The following is a 14,488-nucleotide window of genomic DNA, read 5'->3' as shown; positions in this document are numbered from 1 at the left end:
TATTATTCTGTTTTTCAGTAGAAACATCTAAAGCAAGCACATTTCTTTATTTGCTTTCGTTTTATCCTCATTGCTCTGTTGGAGAAACAATTGAGATATTAAAGGGACTTGGCTTGTTTATCCAAAAATAAAAAGCATAGAAAAATCATGATTTACAATCTTCGATACAACATAAAGAGAAATTTAGCCGAATGTTTATGCTGTTGTTTTCCATGCAATGAATTCTGTCGTCGTTTACTTAAAAACTGCATGAGAAGATATTTTGAAGAATGTTGGTAGCCAAACAGTTGATTACCAACATTCTTCACAATATCATTTGTCGTGTTCAGCAGAAGAAAGAACTTCACACAGGTTTGGAACAACTTGAGGGCGAGTAAATGATGGCAGAATTTTCACGTTTTGTTTGAACTATCCCATTAAACTATGCGATGGCTTTGTTATTATTATTTCATATCGGATTAATCTGCCAACATTCATCGCAGATTGCATTGTCATGTCCAAAACATGTAACATTTTTACATTTACTTTAACTATTAATGAAGTTTAGATCCTTTCAAACCTTTTAAGTCCTTGATCTGGCTCCAGGAATCTAGCTTGAGAGACATACTGTCTAAAACATCTCGTCTTGGATAAAATATGCAGAAGCGATTCTTGTAATGTCTAGTTTGTGGGCTCCGAAGGTGACCTAGAGCTGGTGTCCTTTTTCAGGAGAATTGACTATTTTGCTCGGTCAGATTTGAGCTTGTTCTCCTGATACCCCTCTAAAAGCCTGCTAGTTCGGTGACCCTGATGTTTTCTCGAGATGGACGAAACATTACCTTTTCTGTGAGATCGGTTTCACTGAACGATCGTTTGGGAACTACAGGAATATTTGTCTCGTTGACAGTAATGCCCGACACAAAATATGTGCTCCACATAGCTAGGAAGCAGATACCTTGATCCGAGATTTCTTTCTGCCGCAGCTTTAAAGGAAACCTGCAGTTTGGGAATAACATGACCTCGGCTTCCTCAGCATGAGCAATATTGTGCAAAGATAAATCTCCGAGTGCCACAATAGCCTCCAAAACCGACTTCGTATCTATAGCGATTCCCTTTGAGAGTCTGTCACATCTTTTGTGCTCTCTCGCAGGGCCCCCGTCTGCATGCCAGCTGACCTCAATTTTGCAGAGAGACCTGTTTGAGTAATGCAGTCAAGAGTTTCTAAAGATCAGAGTGTTTAAGAAGGATGAGCTGTACATCACTAAACACATTCCTCCAGTGTCCTAGAACGAGCGTGTGTGTGTTTGCCTGTGATTTAGATCAGCTGCTTTTATTAAGCTGGCCTAATTCCAAGCCTGGGCAATGGGCGCCATGAAAGGCAAGAGCAATGCAAGCATTCTGCTGCTTTCTGTGTGGGAATCAGAGCTTTTCCCTTTCCTAATGACCTTAACTTGACTTTACCTGATTCATTGTAACTTTAACGGGAGTTTCAGGTGTTTTTTAAACCACTGAGTACAGGATACAGGTTTATTCTACTCCCGCTCTCCAGTCCAAATGAATGTTACAAATAGTTAAAGATCAAGGCTCATGTTTTCCGTTATAAAGAATTATGTTTGTCTTCACTTGGTAGAAGCTGAGCGAGAGTGACATAAGAAGGTCAGACGGAGATGTTTCAGTGTGGTTCTGACTGCTGTCTTTATCGCCCTCTATAGGCTACAGTGTTCATCTACACAGATCTGATGCTGTTGACCAGGGAAGATGAGCCGGGCCGCTGTAATGTACTACAGAGTCCACTTTACCTCCATGAGATACAGCTGCAGGATGGTACGTGCTACTGTTTTCCACAAACTATGTGTGGAAGACATTGTATTATGTTTTATATGTATTAGTGCTGTCAAATGGTTAATCCCAAGTTTTTGTTCATGTAATATTTGTGTGTTTATATGTATATTTATTAAATATAAATGAGGAAAAAAATTAGTAAGTTACATTAATAATTAGGTAATTAAAATAACACTTTATTCATCTTTAGAAGAATAATTTTCTTTAAAAAAAATCTTTAAAAAAGTACATATTTTTATACAACATTATTATAATGTTGTATAAAAGCTATACAAGATATAAAAAAAAAACCTTCACATATACTTTAAATGGAAAACTATTTGGCATAATGTGCAAATCATGACCGGTTTGTTCAATGCTTATTATGATCCATCACAAAACACTTAGCATCTATGGGATCTAGATGAGCAGCATTCAAATAAACAGTGTACAAATACATCACAGATACGTTTGCAAGAAACATAAAGCAGTTGTGCATGATCGACCAGTATAGTGACAGTGCAGCTTTGGCCTGATGGAATGAGTTTTATTTCTGTCAGCTATCACAAAGCTGGCCCTGGGCCATCCAGCTATTCTTATTGTTGAGTGCAGCGATGTGTTGCTGTGTTTTAAAATGAGAGCAAAGGCAGTGCTAGAGCCTGGTTTACATCTGCTTAAGATAAACATCCTGAAGTGAACTAAATTTCCTTCACATGTAATAAGTTCAAATGTTAGACTATAAGGAGATCTATCTATCTATCTATCTATCTATCTATCTATCTATCTATCTATCTATCTATCTATCTATCTATCTATCTATCTATCTATCTATCTATCTATCTATCTGTCAGTCAGTCAGTCTATCGCTCTATTAATCAGTCAGTCTGTCTTAATGATTCGGTCTATCTGTATATCATCTCTCTGCGTTGATTGTTTTGAGTAGAGGGGATGTTAAGGAGGTCCACCCTGTGTTATTCGTGACTGTATGTTAGTAGCGATAGTCAGGAAGGAGGCGTCAGGACTGTGGGAATGAGTATGTGTGTGTCATGAGAGCGTAGCTCTACTCACTCTCTGTGTCTGCTGGGAACAATGGCCGTGTCTCCGGTATGGCCCATTATAAGCAGGGCGGGCGGGACAGTGTATTCTTTACCTTCCTGAGAACAGAAATACAGCAGCATGTGGCAGAGAGGGCAATTCTATCTTCAGCCTTTATTTGACATCTCTTTTTCTGAAATAGCCATCACTGTGCTGACCTTTGTCCTTTCGGATATGAAGTTAGTCGTATAGGCGAGGCATTTGACTTAGAGTTGAAGTTGAAAAAAACAGGCCTAAACGTGCAGAGATAATATTGGCTTCCCATTATTAGAACGGGGCCAACAGGAATATGATTTTTGCTTACCCTACACCCTCCAGAAAATATTTATAGATGTAGATAAATATATAGAATTTTTGGTAATAATATTATTAATGCAACAATTATGGCTTGTAACGCACCTTACAATGCATTGTATAATCTCATGAATACTTGTAATTATAGTTAATACATATTAATCTTATCAATTCACTATGCATTCAAATTTGGTTATAATTATCTTTGACAAAATATAATGTATTACAATGCAAATTATGAATAATTAATTATACCCTATATAATGCATTATGCATAAAGACATAAAGAAGTGATAAGTGTTAACAATTCTTTTAATAGATATAAGCATTATTTTATTTTAGATTAAATAATGTTATAATTAGTATTATTTATATGCTATTACAGTATTTATAAAATTTTCTTATGCGCTTTTACATGTTTGTTTTAGCGTTATCTTTTTAATTTCGGTTTAGTTTTTTTAGAATTGTAGTGGTTCAACTTTAAGCTATGAAGTTTTATATGAAATATGAAAATGAACATATCCTTACAATGTCCTCGTGGTCCTTGTTTTGAGTCAATTTGAATAGCACTCTGTTTATGCGGTGCACATATGGGTGACATATATCTTGTGCATGTGGGTGTACACATCCCCCAGAGTTAGAAAAAAAAAAACCTGACAGCATCGGGATGAAGAAATTCACACTTCTGTCTTCTTCTCTCCAGTTCCTGCAGACAAACTGCGGCTGTACATCTCCTACTGGATCGAGGTGAGATCCTGCATTTAACCACGACCCACTCGTTCAGCGCAGATCTCTGCTCACAGCACATCACGCTTAACACCGCGCTGTGCACCACAAATCACGCGCCGTGTAATGTGCTTCCTATCGAAGTGTTGACCCGACAGGATGGCCCTGTGGTAAACATTTACAGGATGTAAATGCTGCGCCGCTGTTAAATGGAGGGCCTCTTGTTTCTGGGGTTTACGTCACGTATTAGAACCTTTTAAAGCTGCTCTTTCTCTCCAGAGTAAACGTGCCTGAAAGACGTAGCCTGCTCACTCGAGCAAACACATTCATCGACCCAGCCATCTGCCCATCTCCCTGACAACACCTCACACATACACACACACACACACACACACACACATGCACTGACATGAATGTGTGAGCGAGTATGATTGCATCTCTCATATGCCATTCTCCTGCATAACAGCGCATGGCACTGAGGTTTCTTTAGAGAGATGGTCTTGTATAGGTGGAACATCCTCACGTTATAAAAACATTTGAGTCCTTCTTATTCCTCGGATTAATAAAACGATGTGTTATTCTGTCCTTTTCACACACACACACACACACACACACACGTTATTTCATTATCACTCCCTCAATGTGGCTTACACACTGTCTTTGTGTGTCTCTGCAGAGGACCGAATGTCTGTTCAGCCTGGAAGCCTTTTCATCCGAGCAGAAGAGGAGGGTCGTTCAGTGTCTGAGAGACAGTATTGACAAGCAGCTCGCCCTGAGGGACAGAATAGGCCCTGATCAGGTACTAAATCAAACACAAGTGCACTCTTTCGCAGAAACACCCACTTGGGTCTCGCTTTTAGCCACAGCGTGTCTGCAGTTCTCAAGCAGTTATGGAGTATTATCGCTCAGGAGAGGCAGGGCTTTACAGGACTCGCATCTGCAAAATGACCTTGGATTTCAAGAGCTTTATCTTTATTTAAGTCAGCACGAAACACATTTTGCTTCTGATGTATCCTGAGAGAAACAGGATATTCAAATAAAGAAAAAAAGTAGGACAGTGCTTCATATTATCCATTAGGTACTGATTGGTTCGGGAGAGGTCTATGTGGCTGGAGGGCAGAGGTTGATAATAAAAGGTTTTGATGACATCAGCTGAAAAGCAAAATTGTTAAAAGGTGGAGAAAATTATTGCAGTTTTATCAAAGACAAGCAAACTAATAATTTCCTTTAAAAGAGTATGCACAACATCAGAAATATGTAAAACCCCATGATATATGTATTTTTCTTTGTAATTTGTAATTTTTATACAGGATGTAAATGCTGTGTGTTTTATTTATAAACATTCAAACCAAAAATTATCCGGACACCGACTGAAAAAAAAGGGACCAAAAATGATTGCTTAGGTAAATAATTTTGCTTAGGTGTTTGTTCTTTAATTGAGTTTTTTATACCATAGACTGAATAAGCCTTTTATTATATAACGAGTGCATTTAAATAAGTCAAAGTCATGAAAACATTATTTGCATGGTAAAGATGCTAGAGAAAATCTGATAAAAATATGTGTAGTGAAACGTCAACAAATAGTTTTCCCTGTAAACTCAAAATTTTAAATGAGCAAAACAATGTCATTTTCATCCAAATTTGGGAGCATATTAATGGTTTAAAAGCTAAAAAAACAGGAGTAAATACCGCAAAATTCTATTTTGTGTTCATAGACTCGCGAAGAATGTTAATATGGCTAATTACTGTGTGATTTTGTCATCAACTTTATGTTATGTTATGATGCTCGCTCCGCTCCATACAGTGCACGCCTGAGTTAAGCATAATGTTTATTCCTCTGTTTCTTATTCATGCTCTCTCTCACTCTTTCCACTCGGTGGGCGAGTGACATCAGGAGAGCAGCGACATCATCATCAGACTAGCACAAACAGACACGCGCATGTAACGGCGTGAAAGAGAGGGAGAGAGAAAGAGAGTGTAGAGAGAGAGAGAAAACAGGGCTGTTGTAATGCATGCTAGTATGATGGAGGACTACATTACTTGCTTTTAGGGACAAAACATTACGAAGGTGAGGTCATTTACATGTTGCTTTCTGCATGTTCGCTGTGTGCCTTGAGCTTTTGCTGTGTGACTGGTGCAAAATAGGGTTTTTTCATTTATAGCACCTTCAGTGTGATGTTATTGGCTTGAGGGATATTTAAGAAGGTGCGTGTGGGAATGGTGGATGTATGAGTTTGTTTTGAAATACTTTAGATTAAAAATGCATTGCATCTTAAGATAGAAAACATGACTGCAGTGTGAAGTTAGAGTAGAATTTTGTATGTTATTATCTAACAATGTGCTTAACATACACTGAGCATCATGTATATATATGGACTTGGCATTCTAGCTGCATGTATCAGTAACGTGTGCCTCCTTTGTGCTGTGTCTTTAAAGAGCAGCAGAGCTGTCAGTCGTGCTGCCAGCAAACTACTTTATGAACTGATTAGGGCGCATGAATACGTTAACCTTTTCCTCTACAATATTCATGTTTTTTTCTCTTTCACTTTGTCTGCCTTGCCATTTACCCCCGGTACATTATAAAACAGTACCGGATATACGGCAGTGTTGTCGAGTTGATGTATTCTTTTTTTTGTTTCTTCATTCACTTGCTAATTTCTGATTTAGTTTATTGAGGTAGTTGGTTAATTTTATCAATATCAAAAAATAATAATAGTATTTTCAAAACATACTTATTTTTTGGAATATATATATATATATATATATATATATATATATATATATATATATATATATATATATATATATATATATATATTCGAATAATATAAACCCAATAGTAATGGAGTCTCCCAGGCATAATTAATGTTCAGTTTTTTTATATAGAGGATGGTTTAATATGTAACTGCATTAATAATTTAATTATTTACTAAATGACTTGGCATAAGCTATAATTGATGCATAATGATGTCTTACTGAATTGCTTAACACACATTCAATTTAAATATATCTCTTATATATAATTTTGTATAATATATGTATAATATATTTAAAATACACTTAAATGTATGTAAAAATGTATGTAAAACAGTTTTTATATGTTGTATAATGACGCCCCAATTCTGTATTGGGTCACCATTTTCTTAAAATTAAAATTTGAATCATTTTAATTAATAATATGTATTATTTGCTATGTATCATGTTTTTAATTTATTTAAAAAAAAAAAATTATGTGCATACATTTAAGACTGCTTTAGTAATTTTACATAGGATATAAAAGTGTCAAGAGCTGAAAACTTCTTTATATGCTGTTGTTTATGGCATTCATGTTTTTCATCAACTGCTTTTCTTCAGTCTTTATAGCCAAACAGAAGTTGTGTAATTGTTAAAGACGTTTCGATTGTCTGTTGACAGATGCTGGAACCCAAAGCCTCTGAACAGGCTGCTGATCTGGGTCTGCTCGGCTTCAGCCCTCACAGTGTGTCTGAGCCCTGTTCCCCATCATGCCCCTCTGCATCGCCCATCTTGAGAAGAACCAACTGCAGCTCTCCAGCTCAGCGGCTCTCCTACCCAGACCTACACTGCAGCACCGGAGACACCAGCCAAACCGCTCCGACCTCTCGAGACGCCTGCAAACCTCCTTACCTGGAGACCTCAGAGATCTGGAAGGACAGACAGAAGGAGGTGAAAGTAGGCGGCCAAGAGTCGGAACTGGAGAAAAGGGAGCAGGGGGAGGGCGAGAGCGCTTCCGAGACCATCAGCGTTGGTGCCAGACCGACATCTTCATCGTCATCGTCCTCACCTCTAGTCATTCCCAGACTGTGCCTGGATCGCTCCTTCAACACAGATGCTTTGACCTCACCGTCGACTGACGATGATGAGGAGGAGGAGGAAGATGATGAGGACAGCGATGAAGGCTTCCTGAAGCGGAGGAGTATGGTAGAGTCATCTCCTAGCAGTGGGCAGCAGAGTGGGGGCTTGTGTGTACAAAGATCCCTCCACAGACGGACGCACAGCGAGGGCAGTTTGCTGCAGGAGCCTCGGTCTCCTCGCTTCATCTCCGATCAGGCCATCGACTGCATAGAGGCTAAGCGGGAACCTTCAGAGCGCTGGGCGATTCCCTCGCCACAGACCCTGAGGAAAGAGCTCACCAAGAACGGAGGATCCGTCCACCAGATCTGTCTGCTCTTCACTGGAAGGAGGGTGTGTACAAATGTCACTAAGATTAAATATGGTAAAACGTGTCTATTGTTGAAAACAGTTAGTAGCTGAATTTATTTTCATTCAAAATGCATCTTTTGCAAATCTCCCACAGGTTTGTGGCAAGCCGAACTGTAAATGTGACACAGGAAAAACAGGGGTCAAAAAGAAGAAAACCAAGAATCTGTGAGTTTAACTATTTTCTTCTACTTCAAACTGATAGGATTGGAGCATATTTCACCCCAAAACGAATGAATGAATCTGCAGACATTTAGCATCATGTCACTTGCATGTCACCAATTGATCATCTGCAGGGAATGGGTGCCGTCAGAATGAGAGTCCAAAAAGCTGATAAAAACACTACAGTAATCCCAGAGTCCAGTCCATCAGTTAACATCTTGTGAACTATGCTAATAAGTTTTCAAACAGTTGCTTTCAGCTAAAATATAAGTCCATAATATTGCTTTCCCCTTAAAGGGTTAGTTTGCCCCTATAATGAAACTTGCTGATGAACAATACAAACATTGACAGCCAATCAGAATCAGTCCTGCTATAACAATCTTGAGAATTTAAAGCAACAGACACGTGTGCGCTGAGAATAGACAACCTTTGGTGCTGAAGCTAATATCGTTAACTATATAGTTATCTTTTTAATTGTCACGTGGATTATTTCGATGATGTCCTTACTACCGTTCTGGGCCTTAAGCGTCCTTCTTTCATTTTATTCATGCTAAATATCATTTCTTGTTCTTATATGAAATGTAGCCATGTAACCATGAGTTTTTTTTAGATCTTGTGGTTTATGAGATGTGGATTTAATGCTTTCCATTCTCAGGTTCACTGGAGGAAAGCATTATTTATACCTTTACTATCTGTGTTCCTCCTACAATAAAGTTCACGGCTGTAACCAGAATGCATTTCCTCCCAGAAGCACTTGAGTGAACAGTTAGCTAATAAATCACCCCATGTGACGCCCTTTTGTCTTGTCACACAGAGCCAAAGACATGAAAAACCGCCTGACTTTTCTGCGGAAGAAGACCAACGACAGACATGGAAGCAATCCTGCCAGCAAGCTTGAGAAAGACAAGTGAGTCCACGTGATTGTTTCCTCTCTCACCCGAGCTGACTCCCGGCGCAAGGCGATGCGTGTCATACGCGTATCATCATTTTTAAGTATCGGGAGGGTCATTGAGGAGCACTGAATGGATTCATAGTCTGAGCTTTGATGCATGAGTGTTGAGTGTGCAATCAAAACAACAGTGACGTTTTTGAGTTATTGAGTAGATGGCCTATTTTGTGCGCTATAATTATCTGCGAATGGGTCATTAGCGTGAGTCATGGCTTTGTTGACCGCTCTGTCTGCTCATCCACAGACCGGCTCCAGAGGAAGCTCTCAGATGGGCAGAGTCGCTCGATGCGCTGCTTTCTCACAAATGTAAGATATGTCTCACTCGTTATGACAGCTGTGCTGATCTCTGCACCGCAGCAGCTGTTACTGCTGGTTTAAACCATGTTGTTTATCCATATTAACCTCTGCTCCTGGATCCAAATCCAGATTTACCCCAGATTCTCTTTAGCACTTATTACGCATTTTCTAATAAGCGTTAAGTAATTTTCTCTTCACTTCTTCAGATGGCCTGGTGGTTTTCCGCTCTTTCCTGCAAACTGAGTTCAGTGAGGAGAATCTGGACTTCTGGCTGGCCTGTGAGGACTTCAAGAGGATCAAATCACTGTCCAAAATGGCATCTAGAGCAAAGAAGATATTCACCGAGTACATCTCTATACAGTCTTGTAAAGAGGTAAGATGGGAAAAGTCAGATTTTGTGGAAATAATTTGGTTAAATGATCAGTAAGCATAAAGCATCTTTAATTCAATAAATATAAAGATGATTTTTTTTTATTCTAAATGTCTAAATGTTTTACTATTGTGCAGAATTGAATTTAGTTTAATTTTTTTAAGTTTAATCCTCTAGGGTAGTGATGTTTTTTTTCAATATAAATATATTAATTTAAAATATAAATTAAAAAATATATATATATATATATATATATATATATATATATATATATATATATATATATATATAATTTTTATTTATATTTTTTCAATATAAATTTTTCAATATAAATTCAAAATATAATATATATAAATCATTTCAATATAATTTTTTTGATAACTTTTACATATTTTACATTATCTGACACACTAAACTAATGTTGCATTTCATAAAAGTAAACTTTTGAAGGGATTTACTGAGCTTGACATGCATTTATGTTCACATTTATTTTCTGATTTTCTTGACGCAAAAGAGCTCTTCGGATTTTGGTTATACCTTAATAACTTTGATTTGACAGGAAAATGTTTGCATATTAATAACATCTCACTACAGCCTTATTACGTACTTAAAAATAAAACAATATAAGATTAAGCCAAAATACTTAAGGGATTTTATACAAGAATTTCAGCTTTTAAAAGACTTTTTCTTCATGATCTCAGGTCACGGTGACATTTTGAGTCTATGCTTAAAAGAAGAACCTAGACTAATTTTAATTCAGAAATATGACATTCCATTCACTGCATTTATAATGTTTTTAAGCAAATAAAAATCATACAGAACTTTAAATTTAGAACTTCACACAGAAATGTACGTACAGTGTGTGTGTGTGTGTGTGTGTGTGTGTGTGTGTATCAACAAAAACAAAATTCTGTTTCTTAGTTTACTAAGAATTGGTATTGCTTTCTTAGTCTAACAATACCATATCCAAATCAATTTGAACTAAAGTCTCATGCCGTTTTTCTTGGACAGCATTCGTTTGTGTGAGATTTTCTTTTATTCAACTTGCAACTTGTAATTGATTCCAGCGAGCAGACGTGCCAGAAAACCACTCCAAAATGAATATGAAAAGTGTCCTGAGCAGACTCTTGTTTTATTTCCAAGGTTAATCTGGACTCGTACACCAGGGAGCACATCAAGGAAAACATGGAGAACATCTGTGCAGACTGCTTCGACCTGGCTCAGAGCAGAATCTTTGGACTAATGGAAAGAGACTCGTACCCTCGGTTCCTCCGCTCTGACATTTACCTGGAACTAACCAACCAAAAGAGACCCGGCTCTTCTGCAGATCCATCTTAAAGCCACGACGACAAACGGTAGACGCTGAAACAATTCATTAGATCAGTGTTGCTGGAGACGTAGTAGAACAGGACGTGTCTGCAATCACATAATCCACCGATGCACAGCTTCGTATTGAAACGTCAGTCAGCTAAGCACCTTGGAGAGCTCAGCCGATGGATCATTGCATGGACAGATTGTTTTTGGACGCTTCTGTGCTGCACCCTGTTGGACGGTCGCGGCAATAAGATGGTGATAAATGTGTAATGAACATGCTGGAAGTGTTGACTCAAACCAATTTGCCAGTGCCCATAATGCCTTTCGCACCCGTTGACCCCGGTGGCAGTACATAGAGGGTGCAAAGCATGATGGGTTTGGGGGGAAAAAGAGAAATTTTGGTACTGTTTTGTTCAGCTTTACCAAGACACATTTTCACTTTTCTTTCCTGCACAGACCTCAACATATTCCTAATGAGACGATATCGAACAAAACTGAATTAGTTACCTTTTTCTTTGTTTTGTTTTTTTTTGCAGTTGACAGCGTGTTTATATTCTCTCAATACCTTTGACAGAACACTAATTCGTATTACTTTCAAGGGCTTTGGTAACATTTCCACATCTGTTCTTCGTGTAGTGGCCCCGTGGCACTGATTCCTGATCTTTTACAAGTGCAATATACAGTTAGTCATTTTTATTAATATTTCTTTAACAAAAACAGTATATTAAAAGGTTCAGACTGTTTTTTAAAATATATATAAATATATACATATACATACAAATGTTCTCCCTCAATGCATCATACAGTCATTGGAAATTCCTGATGTAAATAACGGAGGCTGAGACATACAGACTAACAGTTATAGTGATGTTAAAACTGAAGGTATTCTGTTTGTTGTCGTTGCTGTTAGTCGGTTGACCACACGTCAAAGAAACCAGAAAAGCGTAACAAAGAGGCCAGAGTTTGTGTTTAATAGTGCTTTAACATAGAGGAGCATGTGCTGTACATAGATGTGTGTGTTCTGTGTTGATTTACCAGCTCTTCGGGAGACTCACGTTTGGCAAATACAGTGTCAGTTTCCTACCGCCTTCATCTTAACAGTATCTTTCCTTCTGTAATAATATTTCTTGTATTTATTTGTGGGATCATATTTCACTCACCGTTGCCTTCACATGTAACATACTCTCATCAAATAAATCTACATTCAAGCAAATCACAGTCAATCAACTGGGTGTTTATTTATATCAAATCATTGTATCACATACGTTTGTAGCATCGCGTTGTTTTTTTATGAAATGCAATTTTTGAGATTTTAATGTATTGCGCTTATGATTAAATCTATTCAAACTAAATACATAGGAAATTATACGTGTACGAAATACATGAGTATACGGAAAGGTTATGCACCTAGAAGTCCCCAGAGGGCAGCAAAGCTCTGGAATAAATGCAAATTATCTAAAGCTTTCACGATTTAGATCATTTATTTTAAAATGTTTTTTTTTTTAATTAAAAAAATATATAAATATATATATATATATATATATATGACATAAAATACTACTAATATAATAATAATACTAAAAAGCATGACTAAACGACAGTTTGCTCAGTGTCTCAGTTACATGAACGCAAAGATGGTGTCAAATACTACTCTCTCTTACTTTCGGCTGGGTTTGACCCCTCGCGCGACCGTGGAAAGCGTGCAGCACACTCCTTTAAACTCGTACGAAAACAAATTAAAGCAAATTATCCGCGTGTAAGAAAACAGCGACGTAATTAGAGGAAAGCGAACGCCACGTGTAGCCTAATATTTAAGGAAATCTTTTGATTTTGCACCGCAGCTGTGTCAGCACAAGAACAACTGCTCACTGTACGCGGTCTTTTACGACACAGAGCGGCAGTGTGTTTACCCAGCAGCGCATCGACAATTACTCGTAAAGAGCTGTTTCCCCAGGGCTGCTCTGCAGACACCGCCAAACATTTCCACTGCCCTCATAATGATGCATTTTCTGGACATCCCAATTACATCTTATATGTGCAACGAGGTTCCGAAAGAGGATGTTAAGCGAAGCGATCTGTGCCTGTGAGTCACACAGCTTCAGTAATAACCGAGCAGGTGAAGGAAAGGACTTAAGACACGAGGCAGACAGACAGCCAATAGGTCAAGTGGGTGATGGCGGTGACGCACACAGTCCAGATGTGTTTACTAGAAGGAGGACGACTGTCGTGTAAAGGGAAGCCTATTTATAGACGGCGAGCGTCTTAAAATACGCGTTACAACATTTTCATATGCGAATAAATAAAAACACAGCTAAAGGCAGGCAAAAAAGAAAAGACGAATAAGAAAGAAAGAAAGAAAGAAAGAAAGAAAGAAAGAAAGAAAGAAAGAAAGAAAGAATAAACAATCATCTTTTGTCGTCTCTAAATAAATACGGAAAACGTATAAGTAAAAACTGGTCTGTTATATTAAATGAAGTTACATTATAAGAAATTAAATGTTCTAAATTAGAACCAAGATCATATCTAAATGTCATACGTACATAAAAGTTAAGTTAGAAATAAACAATGTTGTGCGTATATTGTCAATTGAAATATTTTCTCAAAATAAATTCAATCATTAATAAATTCAAACCCGTTTACATTTAAAAATAAAATAAAAACGGCAAAGATAGCATGTTCTCGTTTAAAAAAAATGTTATATATATATATATTTCAGGTTCGTTTTTCTTTGCTTTATATAAATAATAAAAAGGCTGTGAATTGTTAAATAAATACCTTTATTGTGATGTAAGTGGTTGCGAAATGTTTATTTTAGCTACGTTAAAAAAATAAAAACGTGCTGAAAGTTAGTCAACTACATTTTTTTATTGAAATGTAGCTAAAATGAATTGATTTACCTTAAAATTGTTGCTGATTTTAGGTATTTGAAATCTTCAGGATGCTTCCCTTCACACCCATAGATGGTGCTACAATCATACTGTTATTAGGAGTCGTCCCGCCTGACCCACAGTCTACAGCTGGACAGATAGAGGGATGGTAGGGAAATGATGGGGATGTGTTTCTGTGAGTTTGAGGGGTGGGAGAGCACTCTCAGTATGAAGGGAATGTGAGGACAGGAATCACCGGCCTGCCTCGACTGTGGCTTATACTCACACATCAATAAAGCCTTGACTTTCTTAGAAAAGAGCCGTGCTACACCTGTAATGACGCAGACAGGAAAATGCCTCCTAAAACTGTGGCAACAAAAAGATTTCAGTGTGAAA

The 14,488-nt window shown here is 37.6% G+C and overlaps 1 protein-coding gene across 3 annotated transcripts in view; it reads left to right on the top strand.

Annotated features, from left to right (window-relative positions):
* Positions 1 to 12,438, top strand: part of LOC122345723 (regulator of G-protein signaling 3-like) — a 30,055-nt gene extending 17,617 nt beyond the window's left edge. For all 3 annotated transcript variants that reach the window (XM_043240142.1, XM_043240141.1, XM_043240143.1), the window contains 9 exons: positions 1,692 to 1,803; positions 3,893 to 3,936; positions 4,592 to 4,714; positions 7,330 to 8,118; positions 8,231 to 8,301; positions 9,110 to 9,202; positions 9,489 to 9,550; positions 9,748 to 9,914; positions 11,055 to 12,438. In XM_043240142.1, coding sequence (XP_043096077.1) covers positions 1,692 to 1,803; positions 3,893 to 3,936; positions 4,592 to 4,714; positions 7,330 to 8,118; positions 8,231 to 8,301; positions 9,110 to 9,202; positions 9,489 to 9,550; positions 9,748 to 9,914; positions 11,055 to 11,249 — 1,656 coding nt within the window. In that variant the 3' untranslated portion in view covers positions 11,250 to 12,438. The remainder of the gene's footprint in view (positions 1 to 1,691; positions 1,804 to 3,892; positions 3,937 to 4,591; positions 4,715 to 7,329; positions 8,119 to 8,230; positions 8,302 to 9,109; positions 9,203 to 9,488; positions 9,551 to 9,747; positions 9,915 to 11,054) is intronic.
* Positions 12,439 to 14,488: the final 2,050 nt, after the last annotated feature.

Source organism: Puntigrus tetrazona, chromosome 5 (assembly GCF_018831695.1).
Source record: "Puntigrus tetrazona isolate hp1 chromosome 5, ASM1883169v1, whole genome shotgun sequence".
Taxonomy (NCBI): Eukaryota; Metazoa; Chordata; class Actinopteri; order Cypriniformes; family Cyprinidae; genus Puntigrus; species Puntigrus tetrazona.
Note: the sequence above shows the minus strand (reverse complement) of the source record. Positions and strands in the feature narration are given on the sequence as shown.